The following is a 20,890-nucleotide window of genomic DNA, read 5'->3' as shown; positions in this document are numbered from 1 at the left end:
TTTATCGTTTTTACATGAATCCTTGAGAGAAAAAGAACTTGTTTGCCTCCATTTACGGGGAGCAGTCTGCGCATCATATGATTTGTAATATGATGGTATGCATGAGGTCTCAAGGGTTCATTTATGATGGTGGATTTATTGTTAATTGATTAACCATATTGTCTGATACTATGCAGAGGTAAAAGGTATAAATATGCAATGTAGTCCTATGATACTTGATTCTAGTGCAGCAGGAAACCACTGAGGGACAAAGTGCAGTCAGCTGTCATATGTTAGAACAAGACAACCCAGAAGTAGTTGAGGGAAGTTTCTTTATTTTACGTGATGAGAGATTTATTACCATAAGTTGAATGTGCCAAAAAAATGGCATACCAACATTGTACAACAGTTCTTAAAGGTGTTCTGGTGATGTTATTGGCTGTGCATGAGACCAGGAGGACACCTGATTACATCATCCGCCCCATATGTCTGGGTGTTTCAAGCTTAATTTCATAGGGTTGAATATGATGTGTCTCTATCAAGGTTTGCCAACTTGATTTTTTTTTTTTTTCTGGACAGCTTCTCAAAAAATCATATCCAACATTTTTATCGACACCTTAGATGACCACAATAAATCATTAAGAATATGAGATGTCTACAGACCATAAATCGTATATATTAAGACATGAGCTGAATTGACTATGTAAAAGGGTGATGAACACAGTCATAAAAATCTGTACAAGTCTCTCCAGTTTCAAAAATATTATGGACACATCATTTTTATTTTTTATGGACAGGGGGAAAAAGTGCTCTATTTTTATGGCATGTCCAGGAATTTCTGGACTGTTGTCAACCCTGGTCTCTTTGTTATGACCAGTGTTATGATGCACTCGCGCCTGGCTGGAGTGAGAGGACAGAAGTGTTGAGCTGAGCCATGTGCCCGCTGATCTTGGGAGAGGTGGGGTTAGCGTGGTATGAGCTAAAGGCTAAGATAGTTAAGGGAAGGTGCAGAGGCGCATACAAGTCTCCACTTCTACACCATCCTCAGGTTTTAGCTACTGGACTGTCACTGTCAATGTCTCCGGTTTGTTAACACAGCACAACAGTACGTAAGATCTACCATCCAGTGACAAATTCAGTTTGCTAAATCTATATTTTTCCAGGTTTATTTTTCCTTTATAGGCGGCTGCTCTTTATTTTTGTCCTTTCTGCGTTTTGATTCCAGTAGATGAATCTGTAGGCTCCTTAAGTTCAACACATAGACTCCCTGTAGTCCTTTGAAGCTGAAAGCCTCGGGGTGTCTAATTTACCAATAACACATTCATTTGGGATGTTTATCATGACGCCAAGTGTGGAGGAGAAAAAGTTTCTATCACAAAAAAGGTAATAGTTGGAGTTTAGTAACCTAAAGCAATCCATTTTTTGCTGCTGTGCGTTCATTACCACATTGACTGGACATTTTTCTGAAAAAGAGAACCTCGGAAGAAGCTGAATGTACCTCTGCCCCAAACCCAGAGCTTCAGCAATGGAGAAGCGGCAGGGATACAGTTGTAGCTGTGACTCTTCTGAAACTTTTACCAATTTTATCTATTTCTTTTTCATATGGTGTGCGCTGACAACGAGCACAGCTACATCTACGGTGCTAATAATTATTTAGTAGCACAAATGTAGGTTACCACAGAGACCAGGAGTCTGAATTTCACCCACTCTGCTCCTTTTGACACTACAGATAGGTAGCCATAGTTACTCCAGGCAGTCCTGCCTCTGTGTTGTAGAGATTTGCTGCATATATGAGTAATACTTGGCATGTGATGTGGGTGATTAATGGCCTTTGTTATCAAATTAGTGTTTGATTTATTATTATTTTTTTTTCATCTTTTTTTTTTTTTCTTTGCGACAGCTGTGTTCGGGTTTCAATAAGTGAAAATGATGTAGTATATTGTTGCCTGATCAGTGTCTCAAAATAATATGTACAGTGTATATGTGTGTGTATGCGTGTGTGTGTGTATATATATATATATATATATATATATATATATATATATATATATATATATGTATGTATGTATGTATGTATACAGTGTGTATGTATGTGTATATATATATGTATATATATACAGTATATATATTATATGTGGGTGTGTATATATGTATCTATATCGTGAATTTCTTACACATGATGTTATTCCAATTCACGCAAAATCATGCTTTTTTTTCGGTTTTTCTTTTAGAATGTAATATTTTTTTTGTATTATATTCTTGCATCTTTTTTGTGACATTTGCTACTCGTCCACTTTGCTTCCTTTTATTATAAGGGAGAAAGGCATGAACTGTACAGAATTAGATGTCCTGTACAATTTTGAAGGTGTTGAAAGTAAGATGGCACTGAAAACTGGTAAAATGGCCCATTCTGTTTGGGAGAGGTCGTTATTGGTGTATAAGCATGCTGGTCAACTAGGAGAAATGGGGCTAAAATGCCTAGTGGGTTTGTGCTAATGTGGTATTTTATGTGGTAAGCTTCATGTTGTTGAATTGACCTCATTTAAACCAATGCATCGCCCATTAATTGATCTGCACCAATGTGAAGAGAAATGAGGCTTTGTTCATATTTCTGGCATAATGGAGCCGTGTGACGACTTTGATAACTCTGGTAACAAGACGACCTCTCTCCAAATGGTTCAAGTTGACCTAGACACAAAATGTAAAAATAGCTTAAGAGCGGAATAAAACTTCTGTTTTTGTTTTTTTTTGTTTTTTCTTTTTTTTATATTCTTCCTCTTCGTTGGAAAGATACTGGCAATTTATGTAAATAGAATAAGGAATAAGCAGATAGCATATGTGTATGCATGTAAATGAGAGGAATATATGCACATATGCGATGGTGCAAGATAAGACTAATATATACTCACATACCTGCTGGATATATACACTGAACCAATCGGAAAAATATTGAATCATAAAAAGAAATGTGAAACAAATTGGTCAAGTAATCAAAAGGTTTTTGTGAAAATAAAGAAAAAAAAACTGTTATTGATAACTCAAGTGGATACATGGTGGCAATGCAGATGCCAGGTGCACACACAGTATTAAAACAAAGAGGCATGATAAAAAGTGACTTATGCAGTGGAACCTAGAGGTATAATGATGATATGTTAAATGAGCCAAAATTTCGCAATTTTAGGACAATGTAATTTGAACAAAGTAGTCATTCTATATAGAGGGCATAAAAGAGATATACATACATGTGTAATACAATACCCATCACACGGGGCAATGCTTTTGTGAATGGGAACATAATGATAGTGCAAAGTATGTGCTACCTAATGGGTAACTTTTTTTTAAAGTCCAAATGGGTACTATCAGATTGTTTTCACTGGGGGTGTGTTCTTTTCTCCCCTGTATGATTCTGACCAATCATGGCATTTTTTTCACAGTTCTGCTGCCTGCTTATGATTGGGCAGCATCATATAGTGAAAAGTGAAGTAAAAAACTATCTGATAACACTCACTTGAAGTCAACTTAAACTTAACTTCTTGGGTGCCAAATACTTTGCCATTAAGAAGATGCCTCTTCTACTGGTGTGGGATTACTATAAGTGGTTCTATTGCTGACCTGGTGATTGATAGACTTTCAAAGAAGATGAAGAAGGCAACAAACACGTGTACTCTGTCATTTTCATTTACCCATGGTTTCATCTTTCTGTTTTCTCGTCTGATCATTTTGTAAGTCCCTTGAAGAACATTGGCATATGTGGTAGGGGTTTGGGGACGTCACAGTAGGGAATATTTGTGTGTATGAGGGTCGATCCTTCACAACGGGGTGTAATTGGGGCACATATGGATACATTTTGGCAGGGACGGACATACCATTGGTGCAGCCACATGGGCTCATGAAGTAAAGGGGCAAATAACACTTGCAAAGTAGGCAAAATTGTGCATGAAGATGAGCTATTGCTCTGCATAGGGCCCATATATTGTTCTTGCACATGGAGCCCCCTTCCGTCTGTGTCTGCTCCTGCAATTAGGGATAACTGTATAATTTTACACCTCTATAGTCCTGTGGCTGAATTTGTACCTGCTTCCTCATTTACCCATGTTGTACAGCTTTTTCTTATTTTTGTGAGTAGGAATAATGTTAGACTGTTCAGTACCGAGAAGTGCAACGTAAGCTTCTGCCTCAGCTCCATGTTTCTGCTTGGTCATAACAGCATTACTCTGAAATGTTCTATTACTTCCATGCACTAAACCTGAAATCTGTTTCTGATTAAAAAAAAAAAAAAAAAATCTTGTTCTGTTTCATGAAATATTATCCATTAACTGAGAGAAAAGCTGTGGGGTTTTAATTTAATTTTTCTTTATTTTGTAATATAGCACAAGTCTTATTAGGGCACACACAGACCAGACTCCGAGGGGTTCTTGTGGCCGGTCTTTCCACCACCTCAGAAATCATTCTGTGCTGTCCAGTTTAAGTCTTTTCATGTAGATTGCTGTCTGCAAATCACTTATTGTCAAAGGGCTAAAACACTAAGGAAAGGGGAAGTTTAAATGAACTGAATTACAAATCTGAGAAGTGAGTTCTTGAAATCTGGCACAACTGTATAAATATAATAATAGAACAACACGGCACTCGTCGTAGTGTATAGAGTAGGTGTTCAAGTAAGGTATCCAGCCCAACAAATCCAAATCCAAAAAAACTTGGCACTCCAGATGAATAATTAGGTCCGGATGTGGACCGAAAACGCTCAACTTGCCTTTATGGATGCATATCAATAAACCTTTTGCTGTATAAATAATCCTACATTTCACAAAATCAGAACCGGTCCTTGAGAGAAATCATCCCTATCGTGGTATGCATGTATGGCATCCCAGAGTCCGGTTGCCACGGTGACATTGACTCCCTCTAGGGGGTGATGTCATGCCTGGAGGCAAGAAGGAAGGTCCCCATGCCAGGTAACAGAGTGTACATGTCAATTCCTGCTCCAGGCCAGAAAGGGGAGCTTCCTTATAAATTCTGGCCAGAAGGTGGGGTTAGTGAGTCAGAAAGAAGTCAGCTGAGAGAGTAAACAGGGGAGTTGACATGGAAACAGGATCCAGCAGGAGCTCCTGACAGGACAGTGAGAGGAGAGTTGGCAGTTGGTCTGTGGAGAAGGAAGGAACAGGAGCAGAGACAAGAGCTCAGGGGAATAAAAACTATGTATCGCTGACCCCAGAGTGGAGCACTGATAAAAAGGGACACCAGAGTCCTTGGCTGGGCGGGTGCTGTACGCCCTGACAGACGAATCTGGAGGGCAGGGGACTGCAAGTTCCCTGGCCACACTGAACACCTGAAGGCACAGTAGCAGACCAAGAGCCCGGGGCTGACATTGAAAAAGACAGTGACGTGAAATAGGCTCACACTGTCTGCCATACAGATTAGAAATCCTCACGCAGGAGAGGGCCGCAGCTTAGCTACAAGCAGCAGGGACCCTAAAAGAGAGAAGCGCAGAAGGAAAGTCCCCAACCCCACCTGGCAGGGTGGGGATCCCCTGAAAGCCTCCAGGCAAGCCAGACTCAATCCGTCATCTGTAATTGGTACCCCAGATTGCATCTACTTTCAAGTAAAAGGTAAAGATAACTGCACCTCTCTGTGTCCTTCACTTATTCTCCGCACCCCAACATTCACCACCATCTGAACAATCAAATATATTTGCCCTGGGGCCCCTCTCTACCTGTGGGGAGCTGAACCATCTTTGCTGCGTCACCATCAGCCCCAGTGGACCAAAACCGCAGCGTCGGCCTCCCATTGCCGAACACCACGGGTGGTGTCACGACCAAACACCACATAATTATCTTCCATTTTATGACACGGCCAGGGCCACGGAAACAGATCACAGCCCCGTGACCTCCCCCATAGAACTATCTGGTCTGATTCCTGGTACCCCGCGGTCCAGGCGGGTGCATCACATGGCCCCCTCATCCCTATCCTGGTATGCATGGCCTCCCCATCCCTATCCTGGTATACATGGCCCCTTCATCCCTATCCAAGTCTGCATGGCCTCCTCATCCCTATCCTGGTGTGCATGACCTCCTCATCTCTATCCTGATCTGCATGGCCTCATCCTTATCCTGGTCTGCATGGCTTCCTCATCCTTATCCTGGTATGATTGGCCTCTTCCCTATCCTGGTATGCATGGCCTCCTTATCCTGGTATGCATTGTCCCCTCATCCCTATCTTGGTCTGCATAGCTCTTCATCCCTATCCTGGTATGCATGGCTTCTCATCCCTATCCTGGTATGCATGGCTCCCTCATCCCTATCCTGGTATGCATGGCCTCCTCATCCCTATCCTGGTACGCATGGCTCCCTCATCCCTATCCTGGTATGCATGGCCTCCTCATCCCTATCCTGGTATGCATGGCTTCTCATCCCTATCCTGGTATGCATGGCTCCTCATCCCTATCCTGGTATGCATGGCCTCCTCATCCCTATCCTGGTATGCATGGCCTCCTTATCCCTATCCTGGTATGCATGGTTCCTCATCCCTTTTGTGGTCTGCATGGCTCTTCATCCCTATCCTGGTATGCATGGCTCTTCATCTCTATCCTGGTATGCATGGCTCCTCATCCCTATCCTGGTATGCATGGCCTCCTCATCCCTATCCTGGTATGCATGGCTCCCTCATCCCTATCCTGGTATGCATGGCCTCCTCATCCCTATCCTGGTATGCATGGCTCCCTCATCCCTATCCTGGTATGCATGGCTCCCTCATCTCTATCCTGGTATGCATGGCTCCTCATCCCTATCCTGGTATGCATGGCTCCTCATCGCTATCCTGGTATGCATGGCTCCTCATCACTATCCTGGTATGCATGGCTCCTCATCGCTATCCTGGTATGCATGGTTCCTCATCCCTTTTGTGGTCTGCATGGCTCTTCATCCCTATCCTTGTATGCATGGCTCTTCATCCCTATCCTGGTATGATTGGCCCCTATCCTTGTATGTATGGCCTCCATCAGAAAAACATTAAAAAGTATCATCATAATTACCGTCCCTGGGCTCCATCGCAGCCTCTTTTTCTTATGCCAGCAGCTGCTTTATGTCTTTAAGCAGCACATGGCAGGGACATCATGCTCTGCTTATAAACAGGACTGCTGCTGGAATACTCACTGCTTGCCACGCCTGGACTATGTGCGTGGAGGGCAGTGAGTAGCCATTGCTATTTAGTAACACGCACAGTGTCAGCCGAAGCCTGCGGCTTACTGCAGCGGCAGGGTGATCCTGTGTGTTGCTACTTAAGGGAATATTCACTTCCTCCACGCCCATGGGAGTTGAGAAAAGTGAATATTCTTTTCTCTTAAGTGACCACTCCGCCGCTGCAGATATGGCTGACACTGTGCGCGCTATTACAGAGAAATTAATATTCACTGCCAGACCCGATCACTGTGATCAAATTAAAAAACATTGTAAATAAAACCCGCCTTTGTCATCCCCTTAGTTAGGTAAAAATGTTAAGTTAAGATCCAAATTGACTCGGTCACTAAGGGGTTTAAAATAAAAATCAACATATAATTTGACTTTTAACTTCTTCCCGACATGCGCCAATACTGCTTTCCCGCAAAGAGCAGTATATCTATGGTGGCACGATTGCGCGGCCTCACGCTGAGCGCCGCTACGATCGCATACAGGTGTCAGCTGTATGTGACAGCTGACACCCTGCAGCTATGCCCCCAATCGGTACTAGCACCTATCGAGGGCATTTAACCCCTCTTATGTTGTCAGTAGTACAGCAGCACAGAGAAGCATCGCACAGGATGCCTGATGGTCTCCATGGAGACCAAGATGGCTGCGGGGTCCTTCTGGGTCCTAGAGGGAAGGTGGCTTTCGAGCGCCTGCTGGGAGTAGGCGCTGGCATGTCTCCTTCCGTGCTCGTCAGATCACTGATCTGATACTCTGCTGTGTAGTGTCAGATCAACTATCTGACATTATATAGTGATGTCCCATACTGGGACAATGTAAAAAAGCTAAGAAAGAAAAATACAAAATGTAAAAATATCTTTTTAAAAATCCCTAAATAAAGAAAAAATATTTTTCCAATAAATACATTTATTTATGTAAAAAAAAAACAATAAAAGTACACCTATTTGGTATTGCCAGAGGCAAGAAACAATGCTTTATCATCCTACTGCCGAACAAAAAGTGCAATTAAACGTGATCAAAAAGATGGATGTAAATATAAATGGTACCGCTGAAAATGTCATCTTGTCCCACAAAAAAACAAGCCATTATACAGCTCCATCAGCAGAAAATTGAAAAAAGTTATAGCTCTCAGAATAAAGTGATGCACAAATAATTATTATTGCTATAAAATATTTTTTGGGATCGCTGTAATCGTACTGACCCGAAGAATAAAGCTGTCTTACCAATCTTACTACACACAGAACGGTTAAAAAAAAAAAATCAATTCCTGAATTGCTGGTTTTTGTTCATTCTATCTTCCAAAAATCAGAATAGAAAGCAATTAAAAAAAAATGTCATGTGCCCGAAAATGGTACCAATAAAAACGGCAGCTCGTCCCCCCAAAAAACAAGCTCTCCCATGACTGTCGGCCGCAATATAAAAATATTATAGCTCTCAAAATGTGGTGATGCAAAACTAGTTTTCGTATTAAAAAGCGTCTTTTAGTGTGTGACAGCAGCCAAACATAAAAACCCGCTATAAATCTGGTATTGCTGTATTTGCACCAAACCAAAGAATAAAGTCGGCTTATCACTTATACCGCACAAGGAACGGCATAAAAAATAAATAAAACCAATTCTTCACCTATTATTGTTGATTTTTTTTCATTCTGCCTCCCAAAGATCGCAGTAAGGCTTGACCCACAATTATCCTGTGCTCTGCGCTGAGCGCTTACAGCGGGGTTTCCGTGTAAATCTCTGAAATACATGATTCAGACAAAACCCCGGCGGAAAATTCCCTCTGAGGCACATGGAGTCACTGTGGACGCCATATGACCTGTGATCTGGCAGTGTCCTTCTTTGATTGCACAGTTTTGTGCACTTCTGAAAAGGAGACTGCTGAACAGCGGCTAGATGGAGTCCAGAGTAAATCTGCTGCATCATTATAGTGAATGGATCCCTCGGGGGTTTCATCTGTCACGTCACTCAGAGATTTAGATGGAAACCCCAAAGTAAGTGATCGGCGTAGAACACCAGATAAATGTGATCCCAAACATTAAGTAAAATGTTCCCAAAATAAAGCTTCAACTCAGTCCACAAAAAATCTTCAGATCCTGTAATCTGTTTACGGAAATATAGGGGCTTCCACGTTATTGGTAGCACAAAGGCTCTGGAAAAGCAAAATTGCTCCTCTCTCCCCAAAAGAAATTCAGCAAATTTTGCACTCCCAAATCCAAATGCCCCTCTCCCTTCTGAGTCCCAGTGTGCCTTAAACAACATTTAGTGCCCACATGTTTGGCATTTCTGTAGTGATGGGAACCCACCTAATTTACAGGTGTGTTTCCAGAAGTATGGGCTGGGCATAATGTACTAGTCGCTACAGCGTACTACAACGGCAGTTTGCAATTTTCACTCAGCAACATCCACTGCTGCCTGTTTCTGGAAAACACCCATGGAGTCAAAATCGTCACTACATCTGTAGATATATTACCAAAGGGTTATATTTTCCAAAATGGGGTCCCTTTTGGGGGTTTCCTCTGTTTAGGCACATCAGGGGCTCTTCAAACGCGACATGGCATCCGCTAGTTATTCCAGTACATTTTACATTCAAAACGTCAAATGTGCTCCTTCTCTTCCAAGCTCTGCCGTGCGCCCAAACAGTAGTATTCCCCCACATATGGGGTATCGGCGTACTCTGGAGAAATTGCACAACAAACTGTATAGAGCAATTTCACCTGCTACCCTTACGAAAATGCAAAATAAAGAACCTGTGGGTTCAGCGTGCTCAGTACTCATCTAGATAAATTCCATAAGGAGTCTACACTCACCGGCCACTTTATTAGGTACACCATGCTAGTAACGGGTTGGACCCCCTTTTGCCTTCAGAACTGCCTCAATTCTTCGTGGCATAGATTCAACAAGGTGCTGGAAGCATTCCTCAGAGATTTTGGTCCATATTGACATGATGGCATCACACAGTTGCCGCAGATTTGTCGGCTGCACATCCCAAAGATGCTCCATACAAGGCAGGATGGATCCATGCTTTCATGTTGTTTACGCCAAATTCTGACCCTACCATCCGAATGTCGCAGCAGAAATCGAGACTCATCAGACCAAGCAACGTTTTTCCAATCTTCTACTGTCCAATTTCGATGAGCTTGTACAAATTGTAGCCTCAGTTTCCTGTTCTTAGCTGAAAGGAGTGGTACCCAGTGTGGTCTTCTGCTGCTGTAGCCCATCTGCCTCAAAGTTCGACGCACTGTGCGTTCAGAGATGCTCTTAGGCCTACCTTGGTTGTAACGGGTGGCGATTTGAGTCACTGTTGCCTTTCTATCAGCTCGAACCAGTCTGCCCATTCTCCTCTGACCTCTGGCATCAACAAGGCATTTCCGCCCACAGAACTGCCGCTCACTGGATTTTTTTTCTTTTTCGGACCATTCTCTGTAAACCCTAGAGATGGTTGTGCGTGAAAATCCCAGTAGATCAGCAGTTTCTGAAATACTCAGACCAGCCCTTCTGGCACCAACAACCATGCCATGTTCAAAGGCACTCAAATCACCTTTCTTCCCCATACTGATGCTCGGTTTGAACTGCAGGAGATTGTCTTGACCATGTCTACATGCCTAAATGCACTGAGTTGCCGCCATGTGATTGGCTGATTAGAAATTAAGTGTTAACAAGAAGTTGGACAGGTGTACCTAATAAAGTGGCCGGTGAGTGTAGTTTCCAAAACGGTGTCACTTGTTGGGGGTTTCCACTGTTTAGGCACATCAGGGGCTCTCCAAACGCGACATGGCAACCGCTAATTATTCCAACAAATTTTACATTCAAAAAGTTAAATGGCGCTCCTTCCCTTCCGAGCCCTGCCGTGTGTCCAAACAGTAGATTTTCCCCACATATGGGGTATTAGCATGCTCAGGAGAAATTGCACAACAAAATGTATGGTCCATTTTCTCCTGTTACCCATGCGAAAGTAAAAAAAAAAAAAAAAAAAAGGTCTAAAGGAACATTTTTGTGAAAGAAAAGTAAACGTTTTTTTTTTTTTTCTTCCACATTCTAAAAATTCCTGTGAAACACCTCAAGGGTTAATAAACTTCTTGAATGTGGTTTTGAGCACCTTGAGGGGTGCAGATTTTAGAATGGTGTCATTTTGGGGTATTTTCAGTCATATAGGCCCCTCATAGTCACTTCAAATGTGATGTCCCTAAAAGTAAAAAAAAAAATTTGTTTGCAAATTTTGTTGTAAAAATGAGAAATCGCTGGTCAACTTTTAACCCTTCTATCTTCCTAACAAAAAAAATTCTGTTTCCAAAATTGTGCTGATGTAAATTAGACATGTGGGAAATGTTATTTATTAACTATTTTGTGCGATATGACTCTGATTTAAGGGCATAAAAATTAAGTTTGAAAATTGCAAAATTTTTGCCAAATTTCCATATTTTTATTTTAACAAATAAATGCAAGTCATATCAAAGAAATGTTACCATTATCATAAAGTACAATATGTCACGAGAAAACAGTCTCAGAATCGCCGGGATCCATTGAAGCATTCTAGAGTTATGACCTCATCAAGTAACAATGGTCAGAATTGTAACAATTGGCCTGTTCAGGAAGGTGAATACAGGATTCGGGGTGAAGGGGTTAAATGAAAATGCTAGAACTAATGACGCGTGTTACTTTTATTCATACAGTAACGTTTTCTTACCATTTCATAGATGCCTCTCTGATGGCCATAAAGGAAAATCTTCCTCCAAAGCCAGTAGAAGTAGTTCCACCTCGTAAGAGGATTAGAAGAAAACTAATAGATTCACCACAACCTTCTCAAACTGTTGGACCAACTCAATTTACCAAAAGAAATGATGCGGAGGATTCGATCAGTGAGGAGCTCACCCCCATTGTTTACACCCCAGTAATGTTGAATAAAACTGTCACCATTACTAAAGAGGTTGCAGATGTCCCAAGTGTTGACCAGAATCTGGAAAGTACCCGAGGCTTTATGGCTCATGATCAGGATTTCCGGAAATTGGGTTTCACCTTTAATTTAAAGACTGGATCAGAACAAGCTGATCTGAACTCTACGGTCATCCTCTCTCAGGACAGCGTGAGCCTGGAGCCAGAGTCTAACGTCAAAGAGGCTAAGCCTCCGACCAGCATGTTACAAAGGTATTTGTCTCTAAGTAGATTGTCTCGAAGAGCTCTCTGGATATGTGTGTGATGCTTCCATGCTATACACTTCATATAGGTAACACTAATTGCTGAAATTCTTTTTCTCCCCTTTCTGCTGAGGACAGTTTTTGCTTTTGCACTTTTGTTTTATCTTTTCTCTTTTTATCAAAACCATAACTTTTTTTTTTTCTTTCTCGTGGTGAGCTGATGGTTTAATTGTTACGATTTTGGTTTACACAGAACATTTTATTCACTTTTTATTGCATTTCTTCAGGAAGTTATAGAGATGAACCTCATTTCTGTCATTTTACTTATTTTTTTTTTTTTCTTAACTGCATTTACCGTACAGGTTAACGTTTATTATTTTAGATATCAGCATATATGGATGGAGGCCTGTTTTTTTGTTTTTTTATTCTTTACTTTTAATCTGGGAAAGGGAGATTGATCTTGAGTTTTTAGATTTTTTTTTTTTATAAACCATTTTTATATTTAAAAAAAAAAAAAAATTCCTGGGGGACTTGCACTGTGATTGCTATGTCTGCAGGCTTGGCTTCATAGCAAGTTTAAGCTGGCAGTCCAGGGGGGTCTTCAACATTACCCTAGCTGCCGTGACAACTTCCTGGCATGTTGGGACTAATGTGAGTCATTTTGGCATCTAAATGAGGTGATAGGAGTCGGTAATCGTGTCCTGTAGTTTTCCCTGTCACTGATTTTGACAAAACCATTAAAATGGTTAAACAGTAATCGGCCCCATCTCTGGTCACTGGTATTACAGGCAGGTGCTGGGCGTGTCACACAGCCAGCAGCTGCCAGATACAGTGCAGGCTCAGCTCCTGAGCCCACTCCATGCATGAGGAGATCATGTTCTTCTAACTCTAGCTTGTGCAGTTCCTCTGTTCTGTCTCCTAGAAATATATGCACAGCTGAACTATTGAGCGTCTCATTATCCAGTTTGATTTTGTCAGTTGTGCCTGCTGGTAACACCCTCTTGTCAATTAATGTGGTAATCTCTTTTAGTAGTGATAAAATCCTACTTTATTTCAGTACATAGGCTGGGCTTCAGAGAATTACTTTTTTTTAGGTTTATTTTATGATAAATCGTACAAAAAAAGTGAAAAAGAAAAAGGTAAACATAAAAGTTAGATTTCTTTATTTTTTAACGAAGATGCAATGTTCCAATGGGCATCTCGTTTTAAGTGTGTTCGATTATAGACAACCCCTATTTTTATTATGTATACCCCTTTTCACATGTAAAGCCCCATGGAATAAATGGCGCTATAATAATAACTCCTATGCAAATTCCAGCGCATGGCATCCTATATAAATGCCACAGAGTGCCGGTGATGGATTGGGTTGATGCAGGTGATGTGAATGTCTTGATTATTTTACTAATTGTTTTATCTAATTGTGATGATGCATAGAGCCTGGCCCACAGTAAATTATTCAGTGCCTGCGAGAGAAGCCCTTATTACAGTCACCAATCCTATTCTTTCAGGCTAGGACTTCCATCTTTGCTAAACAAGAATCTAGGAAAATTAAGTGACAAGCCGTCCTACATGGCAATGACTTCAGCTGCTGAAAGGAAGAGAAAGTTACTAAGGTAAGTTGACCATTTTTGTACTTTGAGCTTCTGGCTTTCATATAATGGTGCACCCTCCTCTGTGTCCAAGAAGGTTTAATACACAGTTATTTCCTAAAAACATAAGACAGTGATGTATTTAGGTAAGAAACTATATACCGGTACACCTCATACCATAAAGCTACCGTCGTGGTATGTTGTCAGAAATATTTTATTGAGCACTTGTGGAAGAGTTTTGTGTTTTTGGTGCATGTTAAATGAGTTCTACTGTGAGGTGGATTGGCTGCAGTGTGGGGGGTTCCGGGATCTGTTCAGGATGGCGTCTCTGCTGTGGGTTAGAGTGAGATTGACGGGACTATTGCACCATAGTGGTGAGTAGTGTTGAGCATTCCGATACCGCAAGTATCGGGTATCGGCCGATACTTGCGGGTATCGGAATTCCGATACCGAGATCCGATACTTTTGTGGTATCGGGTATCGGTATCGAAACAACATTAATGTAAAAATGTGTAAAAGAAAGAATTAAAATAAAAAATATTGCTATACTCACCTCTCCGACGCAGCCTGCACCTTACCGAGGGAAGCGGCAGCGTTCTTTGTTTAAAATTCGCGCTTTTCTTTCCTTTACGTGAAGTCCCGGCTTGTGATTGGTCGCGTGCCGCCCATGTGGCCGGGACGCAACCAATCACAGCAAGCCGTGACGTAATTTCAGGTCCTTCAGGATTTTAAAATTACGTCCCGGCTTGTGATTGGTTGCTTCGCGGTCAACCAATCACAAGCCGGGAGGCTGGACACGCGCGCATTTTAAAATGCGCGCGTGTCCAGCCTCCCGGCTTGTGATTGGTTGACCGCGAAGCAACCAATCACAAGCCGGGACGTCACGGGAGGTTGGACAAGCGCGCATTTTAAAATGCGCGCGTGTCCAGCCTCCCGGCTTGTGATTGGTTGACCGCGAAGCAACCAATCACAAGCCGGGACGTAATTTTAAAATCCTGAAGGACCTGAAATTACGTCACGGCTTGCTGTGATTGGTTGCGTCGCCCATGTGACTGCGACGCAACCAATCACAACGCCGGAACGTAATTTTAAAATCCTGAAGGACCTGAAATTAAGTCACGGCTTGCTGTGATTGGTTGCGTCCCGGCCACATGGGCGGCACGCGACCAATCACAAGCCGGGACTTCATGTAAAGGAAAGAAAAGCGCGAATTTTAAACAAAGAACGCTGCCGCTTCCCTCGGTAAGGTGCAGGCTGCGTCGGAGAGGTGAGTATAGCAATATTTTTTATTTTAATTCTTTCTTTTACACATTAATATGGTTCCCAGGGCCTGAAGGAGAGTTTCCTCTCCTTCAGACCCTGGGAACCATCAGGGATACCGTCCGATACATGAGTCCCATTGACTTGTATTGGTATCGGGTATCGGATTGGATCCGATACTTTGCCGGTATCGGCCGATACTTTCCGATACCGATACTTTCAAGTATCGGACGGTATCGCTCAACACTAGTGGTGAGTGTTTAAGATGTGAATGTGTGACCATTTGGGATTTTTTTTTTTTTTACTTTTTTTCTCATTAGCAAGTTGCCTTTAAAAAAAAAAAGTGCATGTTGTGGAATGTATTATGAGAAGTGAAATATAAATAAATAAATATATATATATATATATATATATATATATATATATATATATATATATATATATATATTGTTTATTGGATAAAATTCTTTAAACTGGCCACTAAAGCAGCACAATAGGAGTACTCTTCATTTTTCACCATTATCGCTAATTCGCCTTGCCTGGGTCAAAATCTGCTGCTTGTTGTAGATTTGATAGTCAGCAATTTATCAGGAGGAGACTATCATTTATAGAATCAGTAAACCTGCTGCAATGTAGTCCTCCCTAATCATGAGCTCTCTATGAGCCTCCACCACTTACTGGCAGCCTTCTGTGCATTGGCAGAAAGCTGCCAATCAGTGGTGTGTGTGGAGTGATACAGAGCTCAGCATTCAGAGAAGTACTAGATCTGCCGCAGATAAAGCAGTAATTGTAGCAAAACTGCTTCAAGTAGCCCAGTAAGTGATACATCACTGGATTAAGGGTCACCTGTAAATTATGCTGGGACAGATTCCCTTAAAGCGAGTCTCGTAGACTGTAAGGAATAATTACTATTTTTATTTATATCTTGTGCAAAATGTTATTTTTAATGAAGCTTTACTCTCAGGGCAAACAGCTCTGCACTGTTCTGATTGTTTTGTGCCGTACCTGCTCCATATACTGTAAGGAAAGTGCTTTTTGTTTGCTAAACAGACCAAAGTGTAGTACCGCTTTTTTTTTTTTTTTTTTCTTTCTTTGTGGGTCTTCAGTCTTACTGCCGGCAGTGCCGTGAAAGAGGAGAATGTACTACTTCCTGTACCGAAACGTGTCAAGCAGGACATACCCACAGACTGCAAAGCGCTGAGAGTGAAAAGGCCAGTGGGTAAGCCTGAAGTGATAAATTATAATAGTATCTTTGACTTTTGACTTCATGATGAAAGCTTGACATTTCCAGGTTATCATCTTCAATGGTTTTGTTGCTGTCATCAGTCGTCTAAAATATTTCCTAACAGTGATGTTTCCTTTTTGTTCTGAGTCCGCAGAATTGTCAGATCTTGGCTGTTTATTTTCTCTATTGCATTCAGCGATATTGGCAAATAACGATGCGGCTTGTGTGTTTTTTTGGTTTTTTTTTTATATAGGTATCGCTCTGTATAAATATATCATGGATGGATAGGTATGTCTGTGATACACATGCACACAGACATTTCTTAGATTTCAGGACCAAAATGTTCTACAATCATATTTAAAGCTCTAAAGATAAAAGGATCAAGGTAATAACTGCAAACAGACCTGACAATTTATAACCTGATAGTCCCTCTCCAATCTGTGGGTGTAATACCTCTATGTTGGAAGACGTCCTCGGAATAGAGGTCAGTGCTCTATGCTGCAATCAGATCTGAAGATGCACGTCCAGCGAGTCCCTCTCCAATCTGTGGGTGTAATATCTTTATGTTGGAAGACGTCCTCAGAATAAAGATCAGTGCTCTACGCTCTATGTTGCCATCAGATCTGAAGATGCACGTCCAGCGAGTCCCGCTCCAGCCTGTGGGTGTAATTCCTCTATGTGGGAAGACGTCCTCGGAATAGAGGACAGTGCTCTACGCGCTATGCTGCAATCAGATCTGAAGATGTACGTCCAGCGAGTCCCGCTCTAATCTGTGGGTGTAATATCTGTATGTTGGAAGACGTTCTTGGAATAGAGGTCAGTGCTCTACGCTGTATGCTGCCATCAGATTTGAAGATGCACGTCCAGCGAGTCCCGCTCTAATCTGTGGGTGTAATATCTGTATTTTGGAAGATGTCCTCGGAATAGAGGTCGGTGCTCTACGCTCTATGCTGCCAACAGATTTGAAGATGCACGTCCAGCGAGTCCCGCTCTAATCTGTGGGTGTAATATCTGTATTTTGGAAGATGTCCTCGGAATAGAGGTCGGTGCTCTACGCTCTATGCTGCCAACAGATTTGAAGATGCACGTCCAGCGAGTCCCGCTCTAATCTGTGGGTGTAATACCTCTATGTTGGAGATGTCCTCTTAATAGAGATCAGTGCGCTATGCTGCCATCAGATCTGAAGATGCACGTCCAGCGAGTCCCGCTCCAGTCTGTGGGTGTAATACCTCTATGTTGGAGGTGTCCTCGGAATAGAGATCAGTGCGCTATGCTGCCATCAGATCTGAAGATGCACGTCCAGCGAGTCCCGCTCCAGTCTGTGGGTGTAATACCTCTATGTTGGAGATGTCCTCTTAATAGAGATCAGTGCGCTATGCTGCCATCAGATCTGAAGATGCACGTCCAGCGAGTCCCGCTCCAGTCTGTGGGTGTAATACCTCTATGTTGGAGGTGTCCTCGGAATAGAGATCAGTGCGCTATGCTGCCATCAGATCTGAAGATGCACGTCCAGCGAGTCCCGCTCCAGTCTGTAGGTGTAATACCTCTATGTTGGAGATGTCCTCTTAATAGAGATCAGTGCGCTATGCTGCCATCAGATTTGACGATGCACGTCCAGCGAGTCCCGCTCAGTCTGTGGGTGTAATACCTCTATGTTGGAGGTGTCCTCGGAATAGAGATCAGTGCTCTATGCGCTATGCTGCCATCAGATCTGAAGATGCATGTCCAGCTCAGTTTGTGGATGTAATACCTCTCTGTTGGAGACGTCCTCGGAATAGAGATCAGTGCTCTATGCTGCAATCAGATCTGAAGATGCACGTCCAGCTCGTCCCGCTCAGTCTCTGGGTGTAGTAATAATAATAATAATAATAATAATTTTATTTATATAGCGCCAACATATTCCGCAGCGCTTTACAACTTATAGAGGGGACTTATACAGACAACAGACATTACAGCATAACAGAAATCACAGTTCAAAACAGATACCAGGAGGAATGAGGGCCCTGCTGCTCGCAAGCTTACAATCTATGAGGAAAAGGGGAGACACAAGAGGTGGATGGTAACAATTGCTTTAGTTATTTGGACCAGCCATAGTGTAAGGCTCGGGTGTTCATGTAAAGCTGCATGAACCAGTTAACTGCCTAAGTATGTAACAGTACAGACACAGAGGCTATTAACTGCATAAAGTGTATGAGAACATGATGGAGGAACGTGATTATGTTGTTGTTTTTTATTAATAGGCCACACAGGGATAATTAGGTTAATGCGTTGAGGCGGTAGGCCAATCTGAACAAATGAGTTTTTAGTGCACGCTTAAAACTGTGGGGATTGGGGATTAATTGTATTAACCTAGGTAGTGCATTCCAAAGAATCGGCGCCGCACGTGTAAAGTCTTGGAGACGGGAGTGGGAGGTTCTGATTATTGAGGATGCTAACCTGAGGTCATTAGCAGAGCGGAGGGCACGGGTAGGTTGGTAGACTGAGACCAGAGAGGAGATGTAGGGTGGTGCTGAGCCATGGAGTGCTTTGTGGATGAGGGTAGTAGTTTTGTACTGGATTCTGGATTGGATGGGTAGCCAGTGTAATGACTGGCACAAGGTAGAGGCATCGGTGTAACGGTTGGCGAGGAATATGATCCTGGCAGCAGCATTCAGGACAGATTGGAGCGGGGAGAGTCTGGTAAAAGGTAGGCCAATTAGTAGAGAGTTACAATAGTCCAGACGAGAATGAATAAGTGAGACAGTAAGAGTTTTTGCAGAGTCGAAAGTAAGAAAAGGGCGAATTCTGGAAATGTTTTTGAGATGCAGATAAGAAGAGCGAGCCTATGTTGGAAGACGTCCTCTGAATAGAGATCACTGCGCTATGCTGCCATCAGATCTGAAGATGCACGTCCAGCTCAGTCTCTGGGTGTAATACCTCTATGTTGGGAGACGTTCTTGGAGTGAATGTAGCTATGGCTTTCTCCCATGTACATAAAGTGCAGCACAGATTCATCTCAACTACAAGCCCAGATCCTCAGATCAGGAACAGAACAGACATTTATAGGACATTTCAGGACTTTCCTAAATTCTTATAAAAACATTTACAGCACGTCCTGCATTGGACTACTGTGCCCAATTAATTATATATTGTCGGAGTTGGTCCATTTTATACCGACTCCACCAAAATGGACACCGGCTCCCATCTCCATAGCTCTGCCTTAATGTTGAGAATGATGTGGACTCATGGCATGTAGATATAAAGAGTATGCTGTTCTCTGAATGTAAAGCGGTGTATATACCCGCATACAAAAATGTCACTTGTAAATGCAATGCTTCCAGTGTGGCTAAACCATCCATTTTTTATTAATGTTTTGTTTATTGTAGGGTTGTCAAAGAATAAGGAGTGCAATGTGCAAAGACGTCTGCCTAGGAGTATTTCTGAAGGAGCGTTAGCTGGTGCTAAAAGAAAACCCTTCTTCCTTGGATCATCTCAGCAGTTTTTTCAAGCTGCAAAGAAAAAGTAGCCGCTCATATCTGGAATGGATTATCCAGTCCAATGACTGCAAAGCCTTGTCCTGTCTTACAAATAATACATTTTACTGTCTAGAAACCGTTACTTGTGCAGTACAACGCCTGACTCTTGATGTGTGTTTTTAATATACTCCGTCCTTACATCATGCAGTACAGTCTGTGCAAGAACAAAACGCCTTCACAGTGTGGTTGTAAGATGTTGACACCATTGTTGTCCCTGTCCTTCCCAAGACCATTGGTCGTCAGACCTCCACCTACCATAATGATGGGATATCCTAGTGATACGGCATCACTTTGACATTGGGAAAAAACTATTTAGGAGAATTGTAAAAATTTTAAACTTTGTCAGGTTTTCCATAACATTTTACTTTAGCAAAGTGCATTTTGTTTCCCTTTGACTGAAAATGCATTGTTAGACACAGACTACTCATGCAAACGCTTTTATTGGCAGGCAGGATTTCCCCACACATTGTGGTAATGTAAAAAGCATTAGCATTATAGCTGGAGATCCCAGCACCAATTATAAAAAAAAATCTACAACTTTAAGAGGTTCCTGTAAGCCATGGTTTTACTAATGGTTTCTGTGAATGATCATTATGAGCACTATTTTATTTTTAAGCTGTAAATATTGGTTTCCTGTGTTATTAATATTTTTTTCCGTGTGTACTATAAGTGTACAGAGCTGTGTCTTGTAAATAACCTGTCTACTAATTGTCTGAAATGTTTTAAATACATTATTTTTATAGTTGTAATTAAAGTATTTTTTTCCTTTTATTACTTTGTGTTCAAAGGCTAGATGAAAACACCTATTTTTTTATATATATTTATAGTATTTTTTTTTCTTCCAATGTCCATAGCATAAAAAATAGAAATTTGTTTAAATTGTCTTAAAAATATTCTGCAATTTTGTATATGGATAGCCTTTGTGTCCCCATGACTATATACTATACACAGACCCTGTGTAGTCTGATCCTGCAGTCACAGGTTCTTCAATCTGTCCTCTACTTCTTCCTATCTTT

General features: G+C 41.9%; 1 protein-coding gene across 2 annotated transcripts in view; it reads left to right on the top strand.

The window, feature by feature from the left end:
• KIF18A (kinesin family member 18A) overlaps positions 1–20,645 on the top strand; it is a 174,212-nt gene extending 153,567 nt beyond the window's left edge. For both annotated transcript variants that reach the window (XM_077288046.1, XM_077288047.1), the window contains 4 exons: positions 11,848–12,295; positions 13,794–13,898; positions 16,241–16,353; positions 19,725–20,645. In XM_077288046.1, coding sequence (XP_077144161.1) covers positions 11,848–12,295; positions 13,794–13,898; positions 16,241–16,353; positions 19,725–19,864 — 806 coding nt within the window. In that variant the 3' untranslated portion in view covers positions 19,865–20,645. The remainder of the gene's footprint in view (positions 1–11,847; positions 12,296–13,793; positions 13,899–16,240; positions 16,354–19,724) is intronic.
• The last annotated feature ends 245 nt before the right edge of the window (positions 20,646–20,890 follow it).

This window comes from Ranitomeya variabilis, chromosome 2 (assembly GCF_051348905.1).
Source record: "Ranitomeya variabilis isolate aRanVar5 chromosome 2, aRanVar5.hap1, whole genome shotgun sequence".
In the NCBI taxonomy this organism is placed as follows: Eukaryota; Metazoa; Chordata; class Amphibia; order Anura; family Dendrobatidae; genus Ranitomeya; species Ranitomeya variabilis.
The sequence above is the reverse complement of the archived record's forward strand: the minus strand, read 5'-3'. Positions and strand labels throughout refer to the sequence as shown.